The 17454-nt window shown below is 41.5% G+C and overlaps 1 protein-coding gene across 3 annotated transcripts; it reads right to left on the bottom strand.

Annotated features, from left to right (window-relative positions):
• Window positions 1–8769: 8769 nt before the first annotated feature.
• On the bottom strand, window positions 8770–13114 carry LOC110756198 (Protein kinase superfamily protein). 3 transcript variants are annotated; one of them, XM_021957604.2, is made up of 8 exons: window positions 12645–13114; window positions 12286–12513; window positions 11760–12095; window positions 10947–11502; window positions 10357–10543; window positions 9888–10254; window positions 9142–9288; window positions 8770–9001 (listed from the first exon to the last, which is right to left on the bottom strand). In XM_021957604.2, the coding sequence occupies exons 1-7, from the start codon at window positions 12969–12971 to the stop codon at window positions 9160–9162; spliced, it is 2130 nt and encodes a 709-aa protein (XP_021813296.1). In that variant the 5' UTR covers window positions 12972–13114; the 3' UTR covers window positions 8770–9001; window positions 9142–9159. The 3 variants fall into 3 exon arrangements, with proteins under 3 accessions (XP_021813296.1, XP_088109602.1, XP_021813297.1); XM_088253476.1 differs by having other exon boundaries at window positions 8770–9288; XM_021957605.2 differs by lacking the exon at window positions 11760–12095 and having other exon boundaries at window positions 8770–9288.
• Window positions 13115–17454: the final 4340 nt, after the last annotated feature.

Below are 17454 nucleotides of genomic sequence, written 5' to 3'. Positions count from 1 at the left end.
GATGCAGCTTAATCCATTTTGGTGGAGCTAAATCTACGCAACAAGTTTTTGGCGCCGTTGCCGGGGATCGGTGATTGAATGATCCAATTTAGTTTCCCTATACAAAATAGAAACAAAAACAAAGAACATAAAACAAGGAAGAAAGAAATAAGTAACTCAAGCAAATAAGTTCCCAAGTTCAATTTAGATTAATGGATTGATTCTAGCTAAAGTATGATTAAGCCATGGTGTGTGGTCATAACCTTGTGTTCCTAATTCCCTAATTTGATCATTTGTTGTCTAACCTAAAATTAAGCATTAGGAACCCATTAAGCATAGAAGAACATTTTAAACAACCAAGTATGTATCTAATCCCTGTTGTCAAATGTCCATACATACTCTTCCTATTCATAGTTCAATTCGAATTAAAGCATGGTGTATACTCTTAATTCAAACCAAGATAGCTAACATGCAAGCCTAAATGGTGATTAATCATTCAAACTAGCATATTAACTTATAAGCATAATGAATAAGAACAAAAACCATAATTGAAACTTGGAAACTAATTAAACTTGAAAACTTAAGAAAAGAATTTACATAACAAAGAAAAATAAATTACAACTAAGAAAACATTAAAGAAAGCTAGAATTGAGAACTAGAAAGCAAAACTAAGAGAATTTGAGGGAGAGAAGGGAGGGGAGCTCTAGAGAAGTGTTTGAGAGCTCCCCCCCTTGGGGTGTATTTACAAGCTTAGAGAACATCCTTATTTATAGGCCTAGGGGAAGTGAAAATCTGAATTCAATATGGCTAATGCATACAACACTTGTATTATAAAATCTTGAATTGGTTGATGCACTTGTATTAGAAAATTTGAATTGGTTGATGCACTTGTATTAGAAAATCAGAATTGGTTGATGCACTTCACCAATAAATCCCACCAGCAGCCCTAGCTCATCTTCATGTCACCATGACCAAGCTTCCAACCAGAAACAATAGCTCATCCTGAGGTCAGCATGACCAGCAACTTCAAGGGCTTACAAATTGGGCTTCTCTTAAGCAAATGACGACTTTAAGCACTCCAAATTGAAGTTCAGAATGTGTCTGATCCAACCACACAAGTATTGGCCCAATCCAAGCTCGGATGAAGAAGTTAAGGCCAAAACAAATTGCTAACTCGTTTTTGCTCGCGGACAAAATCCATCCTAAGCATGGTTCTGTGTTTGCTAGGTAACAAACTCCATATTTATCCAATGGGGCTGAATTTTGGATATGTTATAGTATACACCCATTGGAACAACCTTCATGAAGAATGTTGCCTCATCCGAGCTATGTAGGTTGCTGAAACAAAGCTTGCAATATGACCTACGAAACTGGACTGGCAGGGGGCTGTAGCCAAAATGAGTTTGTCTTTAAGCTCTTCATCGATTCATCCAAATTAGGCCTTAACATGCTTGAATTGCATGAATTATGCTCTCTTGCTCTTTTTGCCTACAAAACACACAAAGAGAGGCAAATAACATAGAAATCTAGGAAACTAAGCAAAAGAAGTAAGTAAATTTGGGCATGTATATGTATGAAATTATGAGCTTAACAGAGGTGAAGTGAGGTAAGTCTTCAAATTCTGAAAAGCTACTTCGCACTCCTCATCCCACTTGTCTCTTTGTCCTTTTTTCAAAGTTTTGAAAAATGGTCTGCACTTGTCGGTAGATCTCGAGAGGAATCGGTTGAGGGTTGCTGCTCTGCCCGTCAGACTTTGTATTTCCTTCATTGTGGAAGGTGACTTCATCTCGAGAATGGCCTTGATTTGTCGTGGGTGTGCCTCGATACCTCGTTGCGTGACTAGGTATCCCAAGAATCGACCGGAGGATACACCAAACGTGCATTTACTTGGTTTCAACTTCATGCGGTACTGGCGTAGCAAGCTGAATGCCTCGGTGAGGTTTTTGATGTGATCTACACGTTTTGGGGCTTTGACCAGCATGTCGTCCACGTAGACTTCCATAGTCTTGCCAATCTGCTCCTTGAAGATTTTATTCACGAGCCTTTGGTATGTTGCTCCGGCGTTCTTTAGCCCAAAGGGCATGACCTTGTAGCAGTAGGTCCCTCTCTCGATGATGAAAGAGGTTTTCGCCTTGTCATCCTCGTGCATCATGATTTGATTGTAGCCGGAGTAGGCGTCCATGAAACTGAGCAGCTGATTGCCGGAGGTGGAATCTACGAGTTGGTCAATTCTCGGCAATGAGAAGTTGTCTTTTGGACATGCCTTGTTGAGGTCAGTGTAGTCGATGCAAACTCTCCATTTGCCCTTTTCTTGTTTCGCTACTAGAACAACGTTGGCCAACCACTCCGAGTAGGAGACCTCTTCAATGAAGCCGGCTGCTAGAAGTTTGTCGATCTCGGCTTCAATGATTGCGACCCGCTCTGGGGCGAAGTTGCGTCTCTTTTGTGCCACTGGCTTGCTGGCAGGGTTGACGTGGAGGCGATGGCAGATGATGTTTGGGTCGATGCCTAGCATGTCTGACGGCGACCATGCGAACATGTCCTTGTTGTTCTGGAGGAAGGTGGTCAGCTCCGCCTTCTCATCTGGGCTTAGGCGCGAGCCGATCCGCGCTTTTCTGTCTGGCTGGTCAGGATCCAAGGGTATTAGCTCGACGTCCTCTTCGGGTTTCCATCCTTCTTTAGGGGAGACCTCCGGACGGATTTCCTCGACTTGGTCCTGATGCTTTGATTGCTATAAGGGGATAGCTATCCCCTTCCCCTTCTGGCTTGCTCGGTTGCTAGGAACGGGGTCTGGCTGTTCTGCTCCCTCCAGGTCTACTTGATTCACAGGGAGGAACTGTGTTGACTTGCTTTTCTTCAGCCCTTGAGCTGAGCATTTCCTCGCCATTGCCTGGTCGCTGTTGATCTGGCCGACACCGCCCCCAGGAATTGGGTAGCGGATTTTCTGATGAGTGGCGGAGGTGATGGCGTTGATCTTACCAATTCATGGTCTGCCCAGGATGCCATTGTAGGGTGAGACTTCGTCAATGATCATGAATGTTTGTGAGCTGATTACAGGTGGGGAGTAGACGTCGAGATCTATGGTGCCCACGGTAACCGTCGTTGCGTCATTGAAGCCAGTCAGCGACCTGGCTAATTTGTTGATCTTTGCTTCCAAGCCCATCTGTTGGATGACAGTCAACTGCAGGATATTGGCTGCGCTGCCTTCGTCTATATGGATTCGGTCGACCATGGTCTGAGCGATTTGAACGCTGACGACAAGGGCGTCGTTGTGTGGCATGTCGAGGCCTATCAAATCTTTCTTCTGGAAGCCGATCACTGGGTCGTCTTCCGCCAGTGGAAGGTCGGTCGAGACTTGGGAGACCATCGTGGCCTGCTTGATCTTCCTCTTCTTCTCTTTGCTGGTCAGCCCATACTCTTCGGAGTCGGCTAGGATCGTGTTAATCCTTATGACTTTCTGAGGTGGCTCCTTGGCGATGTCGCGATCCTCAATCCGCTGGATGGCCTGCTTCGCAATGAATTCCCTGCAGTGTCCTTCTCTCACGAGTTCTTCAAGGTGCGTTTTCCAAGCAAAGCAGTTGTTTGTGGTGTGCCCGTGCGCCCCATGGAAGGCGCAGTATTTACTGGTATCCCTTTTGTCCGGATCTCCCTTCAAGGATGGCGGCCTTCTTACCCAAGGTTTGTCTTTCACTTGGGCCAAGATCTGGTTTATGGGGATGGAGTACTTAGTGTAGTTCTCTCCTACCGTAGCGCCCTCCTTTGGGTATGACCTGCGCTTGTCCTTGTTTCTGTTGCTGAACCCGTCATTCTTTTGGCCTGCCCTCTTGGTTGGTTGATCTTCCTGCTTAGTAGACTTCTTTGCGGCGATTCGATCGTCATCCCAGAGCGCATAACGTTCCGCGGTTGCGAAGACCTCTGCCAGAGTCTGGCTGGGAGCGATAGTCAGCTCGCGGTATAAGTCGTGTTCAGCTAGAAGGCCTTTCTTGAAAGCAGAGGACGTGATCCGGTCGTCACATCCTACGATGTTGGCCTTTTCTGCTTTGAATCTCTTGATGTAATCTCGAAGGGATTCGTCGGACTTCCTGCGTAGGTTGAACAGGTGGTCGGGGTTCTTCTTGATTGTCCGGTAAGACGTGTATTCTTTCGCGAAGACGTATGCCAACTCCTTGAAGCTGCTGATCTACCCAGATGGTAGGGTGTGGAACCAGTCCTAAGCTGCTCCTCGCAGGGTCATCACAAACACCTTGCACATTAACACGTCGTCGGCTTTGTGGAGGATCATGACACTTTTGAAGTGTTTTAGGTGGCTCTCGGGATCGGAGTCTCCCTTGAAGGGTGTAAACGAAGGCGTCGAGAACCGCTTCGGGGGAGCTGCCTGCTCAATTTCGACGGTGAAAGGTGTGGAGTTCGCTTGATCCATCTCCTTGCGTAGGGCATCTTCGAAGTTCCCGCCGGTTTCCAAGTCTCGTAGTTGGTCACTCACAAGCTTCTTGATGTCCTCTGCACGCATTGCTGGATGGACACGTCGGCGACCCTCGCGATTTGGACGACGCTGATTGACCTCCTCATTGATCCGCAAGGTTCGAGCTTCTTGGATGTGTTGCCTAGGCGGCATGTTGGTGGACTGCGCTTGCGAGTGATTCTCCGTAGCTTGTCGACGAGAATCGGTCCTTCGAGAGTGAGCAGCGGAGCGCCTTTCCTCGCGGTTCTCACCGTGAAGGTTGTCAGGTTGACCTCCTTGGGAGCCTAGCCTTTGAAGAATGTTCCTCAACGAGTGAACAGCAGAACGCCTTTCTTCACGATCCTCATTGCGATGGTCGTCAGGCTGATCTCTCTGGGAGCCTAGCCCTCGAGGAGCACTCTGTTGTTAATAATATGTTAACTCGCAATTGTACGGGGCAATTAGTAGTATAGCAAGACAAGTACGAGGTCGTACCCACGAAGACTGAGAAGTTCAAATTAGTTATGTACTTTAGATTACCAAATTCAAGAAGTTAGGAAGTTAAATCTAAAACAGAATTTAAAGCAAGAGTGAGTTTGAAAACAAATGCAGCAAGATTAAAATGAACTTTGAAGTGAGAATGCTTGTGATTATAGAAAGAAATGAACAAACTGAAATTGCAACGGAAAGCAAGTAAACAAAAGTAACAAAGGGTGGTTTTGAAAGTTAAAACACAGGTTTGGAGACTAGGGCATTCAATTCACCATAACAATTCAATTCTGGGTTATAAAGATTCAAGTAACAAGTCTAATTCAGATTCAAAGATTGATTCTAGCTAAAGTATGATTAGGCTATGGTGTTTGGTCCTAACCTTGTGTTCCTAATTCCCTAATTTGATCATTTGTTGTCTAACCTAAAATTAAGCATTAGGAACCCATTAAGAATAGAAGAACATTTTAAACAACCAAGTATGTATCTAATCCCTGTTGTCGAATGTCCATACATACTCTTCCTATTCATAGTTCAATTCGAATTAAAGCATGGTGTATACTCTTAATTCAAACCAAGATAGTTAACAAACAAGTTCTAATGGTGATCAATCATTCAAACAAGCATGTTAACTTATAAGCATAATGAATAAGAACATGAATCATGAATCAAACTTGAAACTCCAAACTTATAAACCCAGAATATTCATGTTAGGTTACATCGAAGCCCTAGTTATGGATTTAGCTACTCATAATGGAAAAGAGACTTGAACAGAAATGAGAAAACATAATGAATGCAATAAGAGTAGAAAAACCCTTTTTCTGAAGTTCTTGTGGTGTCCAAGGCTTCTCCAAGTGCTTCTCCACTTCTAATGCTTCTCCAAGAGCTTCCCCACTTCTAGAAAGATGTATGAAGGATATGGAGGTGATTTGGGATGAGTTTGAGTGAGTGGTGATGGCTAAGGAAGATGAAATTCGTAGGGAAATGGAAGAGAAGTTTGCTGGAGTTGTTTTGGTGATTGTTGGAGTGTTTGGGATTGTGAGAGTGTTTGAGGATGGTTGGAGTGAATTGTGGGGGTTGTGAATCTCAGGATTTGTTGTGTCTTGAATGTGGAATGGATGTGGTATTTATACGGAGAGGGGAGTGATAAATCTGAATTCAATATGGCTAATGCATACAACACTTGCATTTATAAAAGATGAATTGGTTGATGCACTTCACTAATGCATACAACACTTGCATTATAAAATCTGAATTGGTTGATGCACTTCAGCAATAAATCCCACCAGCAGCCCTAGCTCATCTTCATGTCACCATGACTAAGCTTCCAACCAGCTACAATAGCTCATGCCTAGCTCACCATGACCAAGCTTCCAACCAGCTCATCCTGAGGTCAGCATGACCAGCAACTTCAAGGGCTTACAACTTGGGCTAGGCTGAATCAAATGAAGACTTTAAGATGTCCATTGTGAAGTTCAGAATGTGTATGATCCAACCACACAAGTATTGGCCCAATCCAAGCTCGGAGGAGGAAGTTAAGGCCGAAACAAATTGCTAACTCGTTTTTGCTCGCTGACAAAATCCATCCTGAGCATGGTTCTGTGTTTGCTAGGTGACGGACTCCAGATTTATCCAATGGGGCTGAATTTTGGATATGTTATAGTACACACCCATTGGAACAACTTTCATGAAGAATGTTGCCTCATACGAGCTATGTAGGTTGCTGAAACAAAGCTTGCAATATGACCTACGGAACTGGACTGGCAGGGGGCTGTAGCCAAAATGAGTTTGTCTTTAAGCTCTTTTTCTCTTCATCCAAATTAGGCCTTAACATGCATGAATTGCATGAATTATGCTCTCTTGCTCTTTTGGCCTACAAAACACACAAAGGGAGGCAAATAACTCAAAATTATAAGAAACTAAGCAAAAGAAGTAAGTAAATTGGGCATGTATATGTATGAAATTATGAGCTTAACACACTCCTCTGCGGGCCTAGGCGGTCGCGGACGTGGAGTCGTGGGCCCTGCCTTCCTCGCACGTTGCTCTGAGTGTGGCTAGCGGATGCTTGTGACATGTTGGCGAGCTGATCACGTTGTTGTCCCTCTCCTTGTCTGCTCATGCCTGCGTGACCTGCTCGGCGCCCGTCGATCTGCCTGTTGGCGCAGTCGTCCATCCTTCTCTCTTCGCCCAAGGTCCGAGGCCAAGGTTTTGAGCTAGATTGATTTGGTTGAGAAGCTGCCTCATCAAATTGCTTTGGTCGTCCATTCTTAGAGCTAGCTGGTCAACTCTTAAATTGAGGTCTGCTTAACTTCGTGGATCGGGAGAAGAGAAGTGTGTGTAGCCCAACTGCATACGGGCTAGGGTTTCATTGGAGGTGTACGCGGGAGCGTGCGTCGAGCGCGGAGGCAATGGAGGGAATGGATGGAGTTGCTCCAAGATCGGGCCTAAGTCGGCAGTGGTGACGAGTCCACTTTGATGGGAGGTTCCACCATGCTCGGCGGTGGTGCCATGAGGATGGCTAAATCCGGCCAAGGGGCCTTGGGTGGCTGCGGTGACCGGCGCGGTGGTGAGAGGTGATGGCGCCACCATGTCGATCGCGGGATCATGGGTGGAGTGGCTTTGGGCCGTCGCGGATTGAGCCATGGCGGTGGCCTTGCCTCTCGTCATCTTGCTTCCAACCATGGTTGTTTGGAAGGCTTCGGTGGATTGGAAAATAGGAGGAACGGATTCCTTGAGCACGCGTTGAGTATAACTCGTGCTCTCAATGAAAGCACCAATTTGTGGGAGCAAATTTCCTCCCACGGGAATATTCCCCTTAAGATTCCTTCGTCTTCTCTGCCTCTCTTTCTCCCTGCAAAACAAATAGCAATAAGAGGACCACACCCAGGGGGTGTTGGCCAAAGGCCCTCCGATGCCTAAATTAGTTCAAGAGTTTTGTAAAGAAAACACTAGCTAATTAGGGTACGGAGTTATGTGTGTTTTTCTTGGGATAAACCGGGCGGCCGGAGCCTTATGTAAAAGAGTGAGAGAAAAGAGGTGGCTAGGGTTTTTGAGAGATAATTTCTGCAGAGTTTCAGTAGGAGTTTAGACGTACCTCAACCCTTGTGTGTGGCCATCCTTTTATAGAGGTCTCGGGAGCTAGGATTTCAGAGGAATAATTCCGTAGATGGAAGGGAATTATTCCTCCCCAATTTGGCGAGATTTGGCTAATTAGGGATTTGATTTATTTGATTTAAATCAAATCCCTAATCAGGATAGCAATCAAATCAATACCTAATTTAATTAGGTAACTCCTCTATTAATTGAGAATATTCGTAGGAATCAAATCAATCATCAACCTAATTAGGTCATATTCTATTTAATTGGCTAAACCCCAATTAAATTGAATAATTCCTAATTAGGTCAAATAATCCCCAAATGGAGGGAATTATTTGACCTAGGTTTACAAATTAATTAGGTTCCCACAGGTGGCTGGTTGGGGTTTGCGGGGGCTCTTGGTGTGCGTTGGGGTTGGGAGGAGAAGGGGTGTGAAAAGTTTTATTTTTATTTTAAAACTATTATTTTTTATTGTTTATATTTGTATCCTTTATTTTTAAAAGGAATGCATTTTTTAATAATTTGTTGACTAAATTGCCCCTCCACAAATAACGGAAGTCAAAAAAATTAGACTGAAAATGAGGATTGTCCTTGAATTGCTTCAAATTGAAACCGCAAGGACAAAATTGACCAAATTAAAACGACATGGACCAAAAGTGATAAAAGTGGCAAACTACAGGTATCAAAAGTGATTTTTGCCAACTAAAAAATGTTCTCCAAGGTTATCATCCGAAGGATTATAATGATATCAGCCCAAATAAAAATAAAACCCCAAAATATAATAAATTTCCATAAAACAGGAAAAAGAAAAAGAAAAAAAGAGGAACTGTTCATATGCTATCGGGCATATGATGATAAATGAATGGACCTCTGGGGTGCGTATACGCTTGTGTAAGAAATTGTAAAGCAACAGTTTATTTACATGGTAAGAATTATGTTTAGAAGCTTCTATACCATCTCTGCTCTGGAACCCCTAGAGATTCCACTGGCCGTTCTCTGCGTGTTTCAACATAGGCAAAAACACATGTAAAATCAATTTAAACCACATAATGGTGACAAAATGGTAAATATCATGCCTTTCCTATACTTTTCCTTCCTTAGGTCTGAGATAATCTGGTATACATATATTTGCGTACCCTAAAATCTTATAATGGTCACAAAGTCGAAGCAGAAGCTGTTGTTGGCACCCGGAGAACTTGTTGAAGCAACCTTGCCGCAAGGCGTTGTGTGATCCCACCAATGACACGCTCCCCTAGGTTGCGTGCCTCAGGTTGTTGAAGGACCTGATTGAGTACGATATCACTTAAAATGTTAACGAACAAGTTGAGTCTTTTAGGTCTAATTCAATGACAACGTACAATGTGTCAATCAATTCGAAAGACTGAAAAAGGCTAACTGATGAAGGCTAAGAATGGGGTGGTGTAAGATGAAGGATATAATCATCAAGGGTCAAACAGAAAATCTGACCTCAAAGACGGAGTTGCAAAAAGGTTGGCAGAAAATGTTAACGTCAATAATTTCATTTGAGAAACATTAAAAGTTAAAGAGCCTGCATCCTCTCTATAACATTTGAAATCTACATTAAAAAGGCCTTTGTTTCTGTACTAATTAACTTTGGCAATAAGCAAATCATCTATATCTTTTACTGAACAAAACTATTTTACTATGTAACATGTTCCAGTGTTTGAAGGATAATGCGTAAAAAAGACTTTCTTAACCCAAATAGTATCTGAATTATTTGACCCGTTTTTCTTCAATGTCTAAACTCATGCAGCTATGATAGATTAAGTTTAAGCTAAGGAAGCAAGACAACCAACACAACAGCTTCTCGACCAAGAGCTAGAAAGAACTTAGATAACTAGAAAACAAACATGGTTCTTACTTGTAAAATGGGCTGCAAAAGGGCTGGATCAAAACTCTCAGAGGACCTCAGAAGTCCCCAAATCCTGAATACTTGATCTCGGAGCTCTATCATGCTTTCTTGTTCTGCAATGCTCATTACGAGTGGTCCAGTAGCATTGCCATTAACAACCAAAGCCCTCATAAAATTAGGCAAAGAATTGTATGTGTCAATAACAGTGCCCCAAATAAAAGCTTCAGTGACACGTACAGCCTCCTTAATAACTAAAGTTCGGAGCTCTTCACCATCTGAACCCAATAATAACTTCAACACAGGCTGTAAAGCATCTTTTGCTGAGAAATCTCTATCTTTCTTTCCCTGAATGAGCAGGTTTTCAAGTCGGTTCCACCTGCAGTCAACAGAAGTAAACAAATTCTCAAGTAGTTCAGCACACCATATTATATCAATCACCAATCAACTATAAGTATAAAGATGGAAACAGTGTGCATGCCTAAACTTCCCATCCTTGAAAAGCAACTCAATCAGAGCATCTCTGAGATATGGGTTTGGATCAGTGAGAAGCCTTTTAGCAAAATACGGGTATGAAGCAGCCAGCACCTTGAAATTAGGATCAGCATAAAGAGCTAGACCTTCTAGTACAGTAAGTGACCTTAATATCAAAGCATAATAAGCTGGGACTGCAAGAAAATTGAAAAGCCAAACTATCAGACTCAATCAGAGAACAGGGTAGAAAACCACATCACTTTTACATTTGTATGACTGACTACACAGTTTCAATACTGACTAGAATAAAAGTTGAGAAATCCAAAAGGAGCGAATATTTAAACTTATCCGGAGGAAGGAATACTGTTAATAAGAGAAATCACATAGATTTTAAAAAAGAAAAGAGAAAAAAGGGACAATGAGCAATCTTGGATAAGAAGAATGATAAACCAAACACACCAGAATGACAAGACGCAACCCAAGACATTCATTTAGAACTTTGAACTAAAAAATTCCCACCCCATCAGATAAGCCTGCTGTAGTTGTATTGATGTATTGCAAAATTATAGCGTTGGGTTTTAAGGTCCATCAACTCACCATTGAATGGATATTGATACAACACAGCACCTAGACCATCCACCAGTGTTTTGAAATTAAGTTCACTCACAGTTGAATTAAGTGCATCATCAAAGAAGTCACGAAGTGCTGGTACAATTGGAGAAACATCTACATCAGGTGACAAGAAATCTAGGGCATAGTAATCACGAGCCATAGCTTCATAATCCCGATTAACCATGTGAACAACATGGCCAATGATAGCAAATCTAGCTTCCTCTGGTGTCTCACTCATCATTCCAAAATCAAGAAAAGCAAGCTTCCCTTCAGGTGTTGCCAAGAGATTACCAGGATGAGGATCTGCATGAAAATATCCATACTCAAGTAGCTGTCTGAGGCTGCACTGTATCCCAGTGTTCACGAGATCCAATACTTTCAGGCCTTGTCTCTCAATGGCATCTTGCTCATTTAATTTGACTCCATCAACCCACTCCATTGTCAACACTTTGCCGCTGGTATAATCCCAGAAAATGTCTGGGACCAAAACTTCTTCTTTGTCAGCATACAATTTCTTAAACCTCCTTGCATTCTGTCCCTCCTGCAGGCACCTGTCAAAATTAACATGCAAACCCAAAAGAATCTTACACAAAATATGAAGCTGCAGTTTTTATACTCAGCACGGTTTAGAAAACAGTACACCACACTAAAGTAGAATGTTTCAAAACAGAAGCCACAGTTACACCATGCATTGTCTTGTCAAGAGCGAAGAATTGTCAACAGAAAATGACTAGTAACAGAGGCAAGAATGTCAGTAACTGGGATTTGAGATAAAAGTAAGTTGATGAGAAGACTAACTTGCACATAGTTGAGCTCTTGATAAACTCTGCGTGCAAATTCGTCAATAAGGGCCACAACATCAGTGGTTATCACGTCAACATACTTATTTATGAAAAATCCTAGACCTCTTATGAGATAGAAGTCAAGTCCTATAGCTTCTTCAATGCCTGGGCGTTGCACCTTTACAGCAACAACCTGCCCAGAATACTTCAGTTGAGCTTTGTAGACTTGACCTAAACTAGCTGCTGCAATTGGAGATGGAGATATGGATGAGAAAACGGAGTCAAGGGGTAGTTCCAACTCCCTTTCAATGCAGGAAAATGCTTCTGTATCTGGGAATGTTGGCAACGCATCCTGTTTGGTTGTAAGGGAAGCGAAAGTTGTTTTAGCATCTTAGCAATACACACACACATGAACAAAATCAGCTCAATCCTATTTCAAATTTTCTACAAAACAAAATCATTATTTTTATTTATTTATAAAACTAACTCATGAACCGTTGAAAGTTGAAACATAAAACAGTAGATTATAAATAAATACATACCTGAAGCTCAGAGAGCTCCTCCAAGTACTCAGGGGGACAGACGTCAGGCCTTGTGGACAAGCCCTGACCTAATTTCACAAAAGTAGGCCCCAAACGGGTGAAAATTCTCCTCAGCTCCGCGGCACGGAGTCTTTTATTCTGATTGAGCACGCCATTCCTTTGGTCCACCAACAGCTTCAACCCAAATGAACCCAGCGCTATCAAAATTTTAAGAGTCCTCCGAATGACCTTTTTTTATTATTATTTTATAACCATACAAATCCATCAGAATTGGACGAGCAAACGATCAACACATGAACACACACAGACCCATCAACAAAAAACCAAACAAATTGGAAACCGAGTGTCATGTCATGCACCTTGACTGGGCGAGACCCGTACTTGCCGACAAGAAGTTGGGGGCTGTAAACGGAGGCATTTGCGGAACGTGCCATGGCCCTTGCTTCGGCCTGAAGATCGTCCGTTCGATCCCCGCCTTGATATATCTGCACCTTCACAGACCCATCATCAACATCTCTGACTCTGAGCGTAGGTGCTGCTCTGGCTTCTGCCTCCACCAGAACTGACCGCGCTGGTCTTACTCTTAGTCTGATGCTGTCCCTTTTGCAATAAGGAAAACTACCCTTTGCCCTCGATGTCCGCCACCACAAAGTTAACGGCTGACCAACGGCAACGACGACGACCATAGCTCTACTTCCAATCTAGATTCAGATTAATTGCAGCAAGACGCACACATGCTAGGCCAGTCCTTAAAAACTTCAGGAGTTTCTATCTAATTAGCTTTTATTGTAATTTCTCAATTTTTTTTTTTCTCTCTAATTATTGTTACTGTATTGTTTCGTGGCTCCCCAGCCAGATATCATGGTTTCGTTGTCAAATACCAGCCACACCCATGGCCTCGCGTGGCGTATTTCGCACCATTATCACTCGCCTTTTGCATATGCCAAAAAAAAAAAAAAAAGTTATACAAATGTCCAAAATATATATATATATTTTTTGGTCATTAGTTAGGAAGGAGGAGGAAGCCTTATATTAGGTTGTCTCAAGATTGTCTTTTACGTGAATTGAACACAGATGCACTTGGGGGAGGGGAGAGTTTGGCCCACTTTTCCACCATAGTGATGTCCGATATGCCCCGGTATGGCCTAAAATGGAACCACTACTGAGACGGCTACGGTCGCCAATTGGCGCTTTCGATCTTGGTTGGTTCCAGACGGTTTTGGTTGGATACCGCCACCATCAATTTTGAATTTTTTTTAGCTGCAGAGGTGTTAAGCTCATAATTTCATACATATACATGCCCTATTTACTTACTTCTTTTGCTTAGTTTCTTAGATTTCTAAGTTATTTGCCTCCCTTTGTGTGTTTTGTAGGCAAATAGAGTAAGAGAGCATAATTCATGCAATTCAAGCATGTTAAAGCCTAATTTGGATGAATGGATGAAGAGCTTAAAAGACAAACTCATTTTGGCTACAGCCCCCTGCCAGTCCAGTTCCGTAGGTCATATTACAAGCTTTGTTTCAGCAACCTACACAGCTCGGATGAGGCCACATTCTTCATGAAAGTTGTTCCAATTGGTGTGTACTATAACATATCCAAACTTCAGCCCCATTGGATAAATCTGGAGTCCGTTACCTAGCAAACACAGAACCATGCTCAGGATGGATCTTATCAGCGCGGAAAATGAGTTAGCAATTTGTTTCGGCCTTAACTTCTTCCTCCGACCTTGGATTGGCCCAAATAACATATGGCTAGAAAGAAGACATTCTGAACTTCAATTTCGAGTGCTTAAAGTCCTAATTTGATTAAGAGAAGCCCAAGTTGTAAGCCCTTGAAGTTGCTGGTCATGCTGACCTCAGCATGTGCTGGTTGGATGCTTGGTCATGGTGAGCTAGGTATGAGCTATCATTTCTGGTTGGAAGCTTGGTCATGGTGACATGAAGATGAGCTAGGGCTGCTGGTGGGATCTATTGGTGAAGTGCATCAACCAATTCAAGATTTTCTAATACAAGTGCATCACCCAATTTAGATTTTCTAATACAAGTGCATCAACCATTTCAGATTTTATAAAACAAGTGTTGTATGCATTAGCCATATTGAATTCAGATTTTCACTTCCCCTAGGCCTATAAATAGGGAAGTTCTCTAAGCTTGTAAACACACCCCAAGGGGGGGAGCTCTCAAACACTTCTCTAGAGCTCCCTTCCCTTCTCTCCCTCAAATTCTCTTAGTTTCTCTTTCTAGTTTTCAATTGTTATAATGAGATCTTTTTGCTGAAATTTTCTCTTTAAGTCTTTCCAAGTTCTACTTTAATTTTCATTGTTATGTAAATTCTTTTCTTTAGTTTCAAGTTTGATTAGTTTCCAAGTTTCAATTATGGTTCATGTTCTTATTCATTATGCTTATAAGTTAATATGCTAGTTTGAATGATTGATCACCATTTAGGCTTGCATGTTAGCTATCTTGGTTTGAATTAAGAGTATACACCATGCTTTAATTCGAATTGAACTATGAATAGGAAGAGTATGTATGGACATTCGACAACAGGGATTAGATACATGCTTGGTTGTTTAAATTGTTCTTCTATGCTTAATGGGTTCCTAATGCTTAATTTTAGGTTAGACAACAAATGATCAAATTAGGGAATTAGGAACACAAGGTTATGACCAAACACCATGGCTTAATCATACTTTAGCTAGAATCAATCCGTTAATCTAATTGAACTTGGGAACTTATCTACTTGAGTTAGTTATTTTCTTTCTTTCTTGTTTTATTTATTTCCCTTCTTTTTCATTTCTGTTTTGTGTAGGGAAAATGAATTGAATCATTCAATCACCAATCCTCGTGGGATCGACCTCGCACTTACATACGCTAAACTACCAACGGTTCGTGCACTTGCGAGTATCACAAGTTGAGGATGCAGCTTAATCCATTTTGGTGCAGCTGAATCTACGCAACAAGAGGCGAGAGAGAGAGAGAGATGGCGGCTGGGGGAGGGGGGGATTGAAGAAATGAAAATGTGAAACCCTAAATGAAATATAACAAAATAAAACTTTACTTTTTTAAAAGTATTGCTAGATATGCTCAAAATTTTATTCTTCTATAATATGGAGGTATTTATAAATAAGTATTAACCTTAAATATATAGGAAATAAATCTAAATTAGAATAGGAAATAAATCTCAATTACAATAGGACTAAATAAACTGGTAAGTAACAAAAAACCTAACTAAGCAACATTCCCCCATCATATGTATATTGTATCTTAAAATGTTCCTGTCATAGGATCACCAATTGGACAATAGTAATCCGCAAACACTAGTACACACTATGTCTACTCAATTGGGAGGATGACTAGTCTCAAGTCATTCATGTAGAGACACTGAGACAAGTGTGTAGGTGCTCAATAGAGTTGGAGTTCACTAAACACGATCTAACTAAGAATTCTTGTATGGAAGTTTTACTCACAAGCGACAAACAAGTAATTCTAAGTTGTGATAATGCAAATTAGTTCTCAGACCTAAGACATCATAGTTGCTTTTTGTATGAGTTGTTTGTCTTTGAGAGCACTATACAATCACATCAAAATATGTGACTTAAAGGTGCTTGTTGTCCACTCGAAGGTGTTGTTTTAAATTTATAATACTCACAAGCGCACGAATTGACTGTAGAATAGTTGTGTGTAAGTGCGAGGTCATTCTCACCAGAAGTGTGGAAATGATGGAAAACTAATCCAACCCAAATTAATTCAATTTCTAATCTAGTTGATTTGTTGGTTGAAAAGAAAATTAAATAAAGCATAAAAATTGAAAATGCAAATAAACTAGAATAAGAATTAAATGATTGAGAAAAATCACTAAGGTTTTAGATTCCACACCATTATTCCATAAAACTCTAATTATTCATCTAACAATTCCCATGGAGTAGCAATCTAGAAATCATTTGTGGGAATATATATTTCACAGGCCAATAAGAAAACGACACGTGGAAAAGGAATATTCCTTATGTCAAACTAATTACCCTAATTAATTCCTATTTAATTAGGGAAATTATCTTTGATTTCAGATAGGAATATCTCCCTAAATCAAGGAACCAATTTCTTGTTGTAATTCCTATCATCTTTTTGGGAAAGAATAATCCTAACCGAATAAGGATTATTCTCCCAAAACCCTAGCACACAAAGAGACTATAAATACATAGCCACACAAGACATTTGAGGTAACGTTTTCTCACCCGAAACAACCCTCTCTCTCTCCTTGTCGTCGCCACTCTCTCTCCCCTCTCTCCCACACAGCTAAGCGTAGCCACACAAGGCTAAGGCCACCCGGCTCTCCATGTGAGAGAAAACTTCATCCATTTTAGCTATTGCCGTATCTTTTCTCAAAGATCCAATTGAACTAACTTAGGCATTAGAGGGCCTTTGGCCAACACCCCCCCGAGTGTGGTCTATTTACTCCTGTCTATTTCACAGGAATCAAGGAAGAGAGAGAAGGAAGAGAGAATGTCGAGGAATCAACCCGCGAATATTCTCCCGTTAGAAATTTGCACAAACAAATTGGTGCTTTCATTGAGAGTGCGAGATATACTCAATGCGTGCTCTTGAATCAAAGGAACCCGTTTTCTCATTTTCATCACTCAACCAAAGCCGTCCAATTTCTTTGACCAATTGATTTCGGATCGAGCCCAAAACTTGGGCAACATTATAATATGGTGGGAGGAGTCATTCGGTGAGTTTCTAGTGAAATCAAATCACTAAAACTATGTAATGTTCCAACCACTCCATTTACGGAACGAACTTCCTATGAACTTGAAGTGTCCAATTTCTTTGACTAATTGATTCGGATTGAGCCCAAAACTGGGCAACATTATAATATGGTGGGAGGAGTCATTGGGTGAGTTTTTAGTGAAATCCAATCACTAAAACTATGCAATCACTACTACAAAAATCGAAATAGATGACAGGAATCCACCGTCGTCTAGAAGATTTTCAAACCGTCGTGAAATCGACCACCATCTTTTGATATATAACACAACGACCGCTAATACCCGACGTCGTTAAACCATTCAACGTCAAAAAATATTACAAACCGACGTCTAATTACTATATATATCGTAAAATGAAACCTTCGACAAAATTTGACGACGGTTTTATTAAAACTCAGACATCTAAA

Source organism: Prunus avium, chromosome 5 (assembly GCF_965620075.1).
Source record: "Prunus avium chromosome 5, drPruAviu1.hap1.1, whole genome shotgun sequence".
NCBI classification, from domain to species: domain Eukaryota; kingdom Viridiplantae; phylum Streptophyta; class Magnoliopsida; order Rosales; family Rosaceae; genus Prunus; species Prunus avium.
Note: the sequence above shows the minus strand (reverse complement) of the source record. Positions and strands in the feature narration are given on the sequence as shown.

Excerpts from the sequence above, each read along its gene's own strand:
- LOC110756198 (XM_088253476.1), bottom strand. The coding sequence starts at position 12,971 with ATGGTCGTCGTCGTTGCCGTTGGTCAGCCGTTAACTTTGTGGTGGCGG. Across the intron at positions 11,503-11,759 it reads AAGAGCTCAACTATGTGCAA|GAGGGACAGAATGCAAGGAG; the intron begins GTTAGTCTTCTC and ends AGGTGCCTGCAG. Across the intron at positions 10,544-10,946 it reads GTATCAATATCCATTCAATG|TCCCAGCTTATTATGCTTTG; the intron begins GTGAGTTGATGG and ends ATTTTCTTGCAG.